At 34.6% G+C, this 10,000-nt stretch overlaps 4 protein-coding genes across 4 annotated transcripts in view; all 4 read left to right on the top strand.

Moving 5' to 3' along the window:
* Nucleotides 1–879: 879 nt before the first annotated feature.
* Nucleotides 880–1,676, top strand: LOC147467266 (pro-resilin-like). The gene is made up of 3 exons (XM_086532655.1): nucleotides 880–937; nucleotides 1,116–1,163; nucleotides 1,319–1,676. Exons 1-3 carry the CDS (start codon nucleotides 926–928, stop codon nucleotides 1,580–1,582), a joined length of 324 nt encoding a protein of 107 aa, XP_086388781.1. The 5' UTR covers nucleotides 880–925; the 3' UTR covers nucleotides 1,583–1,676.
* A 2,199-nt stretch (nucleotides 1,677–3,875) lies between these two features.
* LOC147467265 (pro-resilin-like) lies at nucleotides 3,876–4,630 on the top strand. The gene is made up of 3 exons (XM_086532657.1): nucleotides 3,876–3,908; nucleotides 4,086–4,133; nucleotides 4,289–4,630. Exons 1-3 carry the CDS (start codon nucleotides 3,897–3,899, stop codon nucleotides 4,550–4,552), a joined length of 324 nt encoding a protein of 107 aa, XP_086388783.1. The 5' UTR covers nucleotides 3,876–3,896; the 3' UTR covers nucleotides 4,553–4,630.
* Nucleotides 4,631–6,639: 2,009 nt separating this feature from the next.
* Nucleotides 6,640–7,464, top strand: LOC147467264 (pro-resilin-like). Its single transcript, XM_086532766.1, has 3 exons — nucleotides 6,640–6,721; nucleotides 6,901–6,948; nucleotides 7,107–7,464. The coding sequence occupies exons 1-3, from the start codon at nucleotides 6,710–6,712 to the stop codon at nucleotides 7,368–7,370; spliced, it is 324 nt and encodes a 107-aa protein (XP_086388892.1). The 5' UTR covers nucleotides 6,640–6,709; the 3' UTR covers nucleotides 7,371–7,464.
* A 2,004-nt stretch (nucleotides 7,465–9,468) lies between these two features.
* The window catches only part of LOC147467263 (pro-resilin-like), an 857-nt gene continuing 325 nt past the window's right edge, over nucleotides 9,469–10,000 (top strand). The window contains exons 1-3 of the mRNA XM_086531987.1: nucleotides 9,469–9,555; nucleotides 9,758–9,805; nucleotides 9,960–10,000. The exon at nucleotides 9,960–10,000 is cut by the window's right edge and continues 325 nt beyond it. Of these exons, the coding sequence (XP_086388113.1) occupies nucleotides 9,544–9,555; nucleotides 9,758–9,805; nucleotides 9,960–10,000 (101 nt within the window). The 5' untranslated portion in view covers nucleotides 9,469–9,543. The remainder of the gene's footprint in view (nucleotides 9,556–9,757; nucleotides 9,806–9,959) is intronic.

The raw sequence follows: 10,000 nt of genomic DNA, 5'->3' as shown, positions 1-10,000 counted from the left end.
TTATATATATATATATAAATATAAATATATATATATATATATATATATATATATATATATATATATATATACATACATAAATATACATATATATATATATATATATATATATATATATATATATATATATATATATATATATATATATATATATATATATATATATATATATATATATATATATATATATATATATATATATATATGTATATTTATATGTATATATATATATATATATATATATATATATATATGTATATATATATATATATATTTATATATTTATTTATATGTATATATATTTATATATATATATATATATATATATATATATATATATATATATATATATATATACATACATAAATATAAATACATATACATACAAATATATATATATATATATATATATATATATATATATATATATATATATATATGCATATATATATATATATATACATATATATCATATATAACTCCCAAATAAAGGAATTGAACCCTTTGCCATCCCTTGTTTGCATGGCCGGGAACTGGAAACATTGCAATACACGAGAAAATCGTTTTCAAGTATTTCATTTACATATTGCTAGAAAATAATGTTAAAAGTGCAGATCCATACAGATTCTTTTTTTTTCTTCTTTTTTACTGTATCTATCTATATCGACAGTATCTTCACTACAGTGTTATCTTCCTCATATACCTAGCTACAAACGGAAATGTCCAAAATATAAAACGCACAACTATATAATCCCTACATGAACTACAACGCAGAACCAAGCCAGGTCACACCCACCCTCCATGTAATACCTTTGAAAAACTTGTCCCTCACGACCTTCGAATGAAGCTAGGTTGGCGCGATAGTATATATTGGTTAGCGGGAGACTGACCAGCATCAGTTCCCACTAAAGCAACTGTACTCAACATGAATACTAAGGTAAATAACAAATATGAATTGCTTCTTCCTTCAATATGTTTATTAGTAGTGGTAGCACTATCAGTACTGCTTGCACTATCATTATCATTATGACATTCATAATCTTTTTATATGAAACTGTAGAATAGTTTCATTATTTAATCCATTTAAATGCTAGGTTTGGCTCATACATTTGCAGGTCCTTTTCTTCCTTGGCCTGGCAGCCATTGTCGCCGCAGACAGCCGTGTAAGTATATAACAACTTTAATGTAGTATGAAAGGGCATAATCCTAATCTGAACAATATCGCATATATGTGTATACGAAAACTTCATTTTGATATCAATTTAACTAGGTGTATATGTATAACTCATTAATGTATATATATATATTTTTTTACAAGGAATCCTTCGAGTCCTACGAATCAGGTGAGGCCAAATACGACTTCGACTGGGCTGTCAGACACGAAGACTCAGGCAACGACTTCGGCCACCAGGAGGCCCGTGACGGCGACCACACCCAGGGATCCTACTACGTGCAGCTCCCCGACGGCCGCCTGCAGACCGTCAAGTACTTCGTGGACGGCGACTCCGGCTACGTGGCCGAGGTCAACTACGAGGGCGAGGCTCGTTACCCTGACTCCTACGAGTCCAACGAATCAAAGTAGAAGTTGATTTGAAACTACGGCTGCAGTGGACTCTTTCCGGTTACAGAACAATGTTATTATTGTTATCTATTTATTAATAAAGGCATCCATAAATTATTTTGCGAGTTTCTTGTCCAAAGATTATTCATTTATTTCCTAAATAAATCTTATATCCCCTTATGCTGTTGTAGAAGTGATAGAGAAATAATACAAGCTTAGGAGGTATTGCAACAATCAATATAACATAATGCACACAAGCATATACTTATGCATGTGTATATTTACATACCATGATATGTATTGATTGTTATTCAATGAAACATTTCGGGAAAATTCTCTCAGGTGAGACCTTTAGAGAGCGAGGGAGAGCATACAGAATGAGAGAGAGGGGAGAATGCAGAGAGACAGAGAAAGAAAGAGGAAAAAGAGAGAGATAAATTAAGTATACATGTATGGGCAAATGAGATTTTTTAAACAAGAGCTGACTTGTTTGTTATACTATATTCAAACAATGATGGCATATCTATATTACTTGAAATTCTAAAAATAGAAAGTTAAGTAACAATAATACCTTGTTGTAAAATATCCCTGTATTATGAGAAAGTTATTTCAAAAAATAGAAAATTCTGCGATACGGACAGCATGATTACAATAATCGCAAACCTGTCCTCGAGGTTGGAACAGACGATCGCATAAGCAAGTCTGTGGATAGCATTTCGTTTATGTTTAGAATAACACTGTGATTTCATTTGTAATGACGATTGTGATATCCCTCTTTAATTTTCAATCATAAATTCATGTGTTTTTCTTTTATCTGGGTTGCATACCTTAAGTGAATATGATGATGGCATAAGGATAAGAATAAGCCAGATTTTCAGAGAAGATACATCACCGGGCTTATATGCACTATGACAAGGCCGCCTGTAACAGCGAATGTGGCTCGACCTGAGCTTGGTCCTTACTCACCATTGGTGCCCAACCACAGCAGTGACCGTCAGGCGACAGCGGAAACACACGAGCTTGGACGGGGCTTGATCTACCCACCGCGGGGTGTGAGGCCGTCGCGTTACCACTGTACTAACATAACGGGCTAATAAATCTCATCGGTCGCGGTATTTAAAAAAATATTTGTGTAGTAGGATGGCTGGTTTACATGTCTGGCACGGTGCCATCCGTGTCTATGACCGACTCTGCCTTTGCAGCAAATCATGCTATCCGCTGCCAATGGTAGTAACAGTAGTAATAAAGTTATTTCAAGTAACGCGTATTGGCATATTATAAAAAAAAAATAAAAATAATCTTAGAAATTATCTAATTTAATATATACTTAAGTTAAAAAAATAAAAACAAAAAACATTTTTTACGATATATAATAAATAGAAAATACACGTTACAAGGGGGAAACCATCACCCTATGCTTAAAAGTAGCAAGATATTTTCGGACATAGTAATCTCAGAGAGGTGATGAGAACTAAAGAACTGACAATATCAAAATCACTGACAGTACTTGGGACTTATTCATTTGGTAAACTATTAGGGAAGGATGTCCAAATACTATAAGAAATTCACAATTTTTACAAAGAAAACGAATTTTGTAATAGTAGTAACTCATATATAAGTGAATTCATAATGACACACAACTTCTATTAGAATTTACCTATATGTGATTATATAAAAATATTATTCTTAAAACCGATTTGGTTTTGGATCAGTTTTTTGAATAATATCATATAATAATTATGAAGCCATGGTGTAGCAGATAGCCAGAAACTGGAGGAGAGTGAATGAGTACTTAGTAAAGAAGTTATATAACAACATTTTTATTATTATTATTATTTTAGTCGTCTTACCTTTAGCGCAAAGTTGGGAACACTGTAACACACTATATTAGCAGTACTGCAATACACGAGAAAATCGCTTATCAGTATAGACAATTTATACTTTATTGCCAGAAAATAATTTCAGAACCACAACTGGTACAGATCTAGAAATAATGACACTACTTTTTTTTTCTCTCTCTTTTTTTTTTACAGCTCCAGCTGTACTCGCAATGCTTCTACCATATCCATCTCGACAGCATCTTCACTATAGTATTTTTTTCGTCTGACGCTTAGCCATGGATGTAACTGTTCGAACTATAAAACACACAATTATAAATTATCACTCCGTGAACTACGGTGCTGAACTACACCAGGTCAGACCCGCCCTGCATGTAATACCTTTGAAAAACTTGTCCCTCGATGACCTTCGAATGAAGTTAGGTTGGCGCGATAGTATATATTGGTTAGCGGGAGACTGACCAGCATCAGTTCCCTCTAAAGCAACTGTACTCAACATGAATACTAAGGTAAACAATAAATATGACTTGGTTCTTCATTCAATATGTTTATTCGTAGTGGTAGCAGTATCAATACTGTTTTCACTTTCATTATTATTATGATCTTCATAATCTTTTATATGAAATTGCATAATATTTTTATTATTTAATCAATATAAATACTAGGTTTGGCTCATACGTTTGCAGGTCCTTTTCTTCCTTGGCCTGGCAGCCATTGTCGCCGCAGACAGCAGTGTAAGTATAAACTTAAATGTAGTATGAAAGGGCATAGTCTTAATCTGAACAATATTGCATATATGTGTACACAAAAATACTCATTAAGATATCAATTTAACTAGGTGTATATGTATAATCAATGTATAATGTATAAGTTATAATTCTTTTACAAGGAATCCTTCGAGTCCTACGAATCAGGAGAGGCCAAATACGACTTCGACTGGGCTGTCAGACACGAAGACTCCGGGAACGACTTCGGACACCAGGAAGCCCGTGACGGAGACCACACCCAGGGATCCTACTACGTGCAGCTCCCCGACGGCCGCCTGCAGACCGTCAAGTACTTCGTGGACGGCGACTCCGGCTACGTGGCCGAGGTCAACTACGAGGGCGAGGCTCGTTACCCTGACTCCTACGAGTCCAACGAATCAAAGTAAAAGTTGATTTGAAACTACAGCTACAGTGGACTCTTTCCGGTTACAGAACAATGTTATTATTGTTATCTATTTATTAATAAAGGCATCCATAAATTATTTTGCGAGTTTCTTGTCCAAAGATTATTCATTTATTTCCTAAGTAAATCTTATATCTACGTATGCTGTTGTAGAAGTGATAGAGAAATAATACAAGCTTAGGAGGTATTGCAACAATCAATCTAACATAATGCACACAAACATATACTTATGCATGTGTATATTTACATACTATGATATGTATTGATTGTTATTCAATGAAACGTTTCGGGAAAATTCTCTCCGGTGAGACCTTTAGAGAGCGAGGGAGAGCATACAGAATGAGAGAGAGGGGAGAATGCAGAGAGACAGAGAAAGAAAGAGGAAAGAGGGAGAGAGAAATAAAAAGAATACATATATTTAGTATGGTCAAATACTGAGAAAAAATTGAAAGAAAGAGCTGGCTTATCTATATTACTTGAAATTCTAAAAATAGAAATTTAATTAACAATAATACCTGGTTTTAGAATAACCCAGTATCATGAGAAAGTTATTTCAAAAGATCAAAAATTCTGCGATAGGGACAGCATGATTACAATAATCGCAAACCTGTCCTTGAGGTTGCCACAGACGATCACATAAGCAAGTCTGTGGATAGCATTTCGTTTCTGTTTGGAACAACATTGTGATTTCATTTGTAATGACGATTGTGATATTCCTTCTCATTTTTCAAATACAAATTCATGTTTCTTGTCTGAGTTGCATGTCTTTGGTTAAAATAATAGTGGAATAAGGATAAGAATAAGCCGGATTTTCAGAGAAGATGCATCGCCGGGCTTACAGTATATGCACTATGGCAAGCCTGCCTGTGTCAGCGAATGTGGCTCGACCTGAGCTTGGTCCTTACTCATCATGGTGCCCAACCACAGCAGTGACCGTCAGGCGACAGCGGAATCACACGAGCTTGGACGGGGCTTGATCTACGGACCGCGGGGTGTGAGGCCGTCGCGTTACCACTGTACCAACATAACGGTAGCAACATAACGATAGCAATAGTAATAAAGTTATTTCAAGTAACGTATATCGGCATATTATGTTTTTTTTTCAGAAATGATCTAATTTAATATATACATAAGTTAAAAGAATAAAAACAAAAAACATTTTTTACGATATATAATAAATAGAAAATACACGTTACAAGGGGGAAATCATCACCCTATGCTTAAAAGTAGCAAGATATTTTCGGACATAGTAATCTCAGCGAGGTGATGAGAACTAAAGAACTGACAATATCAAAATCAATGACAGTACTTGGGACTTATCCATTTGGGAAACTACTAAGGAAGGATATCCAAATACTATAAGAAATTCACAATTTTTACAAAGAAAACGATTTTTGTAATGGTAGTAACTCATATATAAGTGAATTCATCATGACACACAACTTCTGTTAGACTTTATCTGTCTGTGATTATTTAAAAATATTATTCTTAAAAACGATTGTTTTGGGTCAGTTTTTGAATAATATCATATAATAATCATGAAGCCAGCAGGTAGCCAGGAACTGGATGAAAGTGAATGAGCATATAGGAAAGAAATTACGTAACAACATTTTTATTGTTATTATTATTATTATTTTAGACTCTTCGTCCTACCTTTAGCGCATGGTTGGACACTCTATAATACACTATAATAGCGGTACAGCAATACACGAGAAAATCGTCTAGCAATATGATCTATTTATACTTTATTGCCAGAAACTTATTTTAAAACCACAACTGGTACATATTTAGGGATAATGACACTAACATTTTTTTCTAACAGCTTCCATTTGTCCTCGCAATGCTTTTACCATATCCATCTCGACAGTATCTTCACTGTATTTTTTTTTTTTTTTTTTTTTTTTTCGTCTGACACTTAGCCATGAATGGAACTGTTCGAAATATAAAACACACAATTATAAATTATCACTCCATGAACTACGGTGCTGAACTACGCCAGGTCAGACCCGCCCTGCATGTAATACTTCCGAAAAACTTGTCCCTCGATGACCTTCGAATGAAGTTAGGTTGGCGCGATAGTATATATTGGTTAGCGGGAGACTGACCAGCTTCAGTTCCCACTAAAGCAACTGTACTCAACATGAATACTAAGGTAAACAATAAATATGACTTGGTTCTTCATTCAATATGTTTATTCGTAGTGGTAGCAGTATCAATACTGTTTTCACTATCATTATCATTATGATCTTCATAATCTTTTGATATAAAACTGTAGAATATTTTCATTATTTGATCAATTTTTAATGCTAGGTTTGGCTCATACATTTGCAGGTCCTTTTCTTCCTTGGCCTGGCAGCCATTGTCGCCGCAGACAGCCGTGTAAGTATATAACAACTTAAATGTAGTATGAAAGGGAATAATCTTAATCAGAACAATATTGCATAAAAGTGTATACGAAAACCTCATTCAGATATCAATTTAACTAGGTGTATATGTATAACTAATGTATAATATATAATGTATAATTCTTTTACAAGGAATCCTTCGAGTCCTACGAATCAGGAGAGGCCAAATACGACTTCGACTGGGCTGTCAGGCACGAAGACTCCGGCAACGACTTCGGACACCAGGAAGCCCGTGACGGGGAGGATACTCAGGGATCCTACTACGTGCAGCTCCCCGACGGCCGCCTGCAGACCGTCAAGTACTTCGTGGACGGCGACTCCGGCTACGTGGCCGAGGTCAACTACGAGGGCGAGGCTCGTTACCCTGACTCCTACGAGTCCAACGAATCAAAGTAAAAGTTGATTTGAAACTACAGCTACAGTGGACTCTTTCCGGTTACAGAACAATGTTATTACTGTTATCTATTTATTAATAAAGGCATACATAAATGAGCATTCTTCTTATTTTACGAGTTTCTTGTCCAAAGATTATTCATTTATTTCCTAAGTAAATCTTATATCTCCTTGTGCTGTTATAGAAGTGATAGAAAAATAATACAAGCTTAGGAGGTATTGCAACAATCAATCTAACATAATGCACACAAAACTATACTTATGCATGTGTATATTTACATAGTATGATATGTATTGATTGTTATTCAATGAAACGTTTCGGGAATATTCTCTCTGGTGAGACCTTTAGAGAGCGAGGGAGAGCATACAGAATGAGAGAGAAGGGAGAATGCAGAGACAGAGAAAGAAAGAGGAAGGAGGGAGAGAGAAATAGAGAGTACATGTATTTAGTATGGTCAAATACTGAGAAAAAATTGAAAGAAAGAGCTGGCTTATCTATATTACTTGAAATTCTAAAAATAGAAATATAAGTAACAATAATACCTGGTTTTAGAATAACCCAGTATCATGAAAAAGTTATTTCAAAAGATCAAAAATTCTGCGATAGGGACAGCATGATTACAATAATCGCAAAACCGTCCTTAAGGTTGGCATAGACGATCACATGAGCAAGTCTGTGGATAGCATTTAGTTTCTGTTTGGAATAACATTGTGATTACATTTGTAATGACGATTGTGATATTCCTCTTCAATTTTCAATTATAAATTCATGTTTTTTTTATCTGGGTTGCATACCTTTGGTGAAAATGATAATGGCATAAGGATAAGAAAAAGCCAAATTTGCGGAGCAGATGCATCGCCGAACTTATATGCACTATGGCAAGCCCTCTGTGTCAGCGAATGTGACTCGACCTGAGCTTGGTCCTTACTCATCATGGTGCCCAACCACAGCAGTGACCGTCAGGCGACAGCGGAAACACACGAGCTTGGACGGGGCTTGATCTACCGACCGCGGGGTGTGAGGCCGTCGCGTTACCACTGTACCAACCTAACGGGTTAAGTGAGGTAGTAGCAGTAGTACTAAAGTTATTTGAAATAACGCGTATCGGCATATTATAAAGTATTTGTTCATGAAATTGTTTAATTGAATTTTTTTTTTTTTTTTCTGAAAAAAATCTAACTGAATATATACGTATGGTAAAAGAATAAAAACAAAAACAGTTTTTTACAAAATAGAATAAATAGAAAATGCATTTTCCAAGGGGGAAAACATCACCATATGCTTAAAAGTAGCAAAATATTTTCGGACAAAGTAATCTCAGCTAGGTGATGAGAACTAAAGAATTGACAATATCAAAATCAATGACAGTACTTGGGACTTATTCATTTGGTAAACTACAAGGGAAGGATGTCCAAATACTATAAGAAATTCACAATTTCTACAAAGAAAACGATTTTTGTAATGAGAATAACTCATATATACGTGAATTTATCATGACACAACTTCTGTTAGACTTTACCTATGTGTGATTATATAAAACTATTATTCTTAAAAATGATTGTTTTGGATCAGTTTTTTAAAATAATATCATATAAAAACTGGATGAGAGTTATTGAGTACATAATAAAGAAGTCATATAACAACATTTTTATTATTATTATTTTTGACCTTCGTCCTCCCTTTGGCGCATGGTTGGGAACACTGTAACACACTATACTAGCCGTACTGCAATACACGAGAAAATCGTCTACCAGTATGGACTATTTATACCTTATTACTAGAAAATAATTTCAAAACCACAACTGGTACAGATCTAGAGATAATGACACTACCGTTTTTTTTTTTTTTTTTTTTTTTTTTACAGCTCCAGTAGTACTCGCAATACTTCTACCATATCCATCTCGACAGCATCTTCACTACAGCATTTTTGTTTTTGTTTTCGTCTTACACTTGGCTATGAATGGAACTGTTCGAACTATAAAACACACAATTATAAATTATCACTCCATGGACTACGGTGCTGAACTACGCCAGGTCAGAACCGCCCTGCATGTAATACTTCCGAAAAACTTGTCCCTCGATGACCTTCGAATGGAGTTAGGTTGGCGCGATAGTATATATTGGTTAGCGGGAGACTGACCAGCATCAGTTCCCACTAAAGCAACTGTACTCAACATGAATACTAAGGTAAATGGTAGAGAAGAAATATTTTTTGCTTAAAACATTTTTCTCATTACAACTGTTATCAATATTAATATTTTCTTTTTGGCCATCATTATTATTACAGTAATTATTTTTGTAATTATTATCTTTATCATCATAGACAGCAAAATTTATTTTCATGATTTATTCTGTTTTTCGTTCTAAATTTTAGTTTATAAACTTGCAGGTCCTTTTCTTCCTTGGCCTGGCAGCCATTGTCGCCGCAGACAGCCGTGTAAGTGTATTTCATATGTAGTATGAATGGACATAATCTAGCCAGGTTTCTGAACAATAATGCGTGTATTTATAGGAACATTTGTATTTACTATGACAATACTGAAGCGTGTGTAATAATAACAATAAATAATTGACGTATATTTTCTTAAAAGGAATCCTTCGAGTCATACGAGTCAGGTGAGGCCAAATATGA

Source organism: Penaeus japonicus, unplaced genomic scaffold (genome assembly GCF_977035675.1).
Source record: "Penaeus japonicus unplaced genomic scaffold, GWHDUDI00000001_assembly GWHDUDI00000037, whole genome shotgun sequence".
Classification (NCBI taxonomy): Eukaryota; Metazoa; Arthropoda; class Malacostraca; order Decapoda; family Penaeidae; genus Penaeus; species Penaeus japonicus.
Note: the sequence above shows the minus strand (reverse complement) of the source record. Positions and strands in the feature narration are given on the sequence as shown.

Bases quoted from the DNA above. Each gene is read 5' to 3' on its own strand.
- LOC147467265 (XM_086532657.1), top strand. The intron at 4,134-4,288 runs GTAAGTATAAAC...TTCTTTTACAAG, and splicing joins TTGTCGCCGCAGACAGCAGT to GAATCCTTCGAGTCCTACGA.
- LOC147467264 (XM_086532766.1), top strand. The intron at 6,949-7,106 runs GTAAGTATATAA...TTCTTTTACAAG, and splicing joins TTGTCGCCGCAGACAGCCGT to GAATCCTTCGAGTCCTACGA.
- LOC147467266 (XM_086532655.1), top strand. The intron at 1,164-1,318 runs GTAAGTATATAA...TTTTTTTACAAG, and splicing joins TTGTCGCCGCAGACAGCCGT to GAATCCTTCGAGTCCTACGA.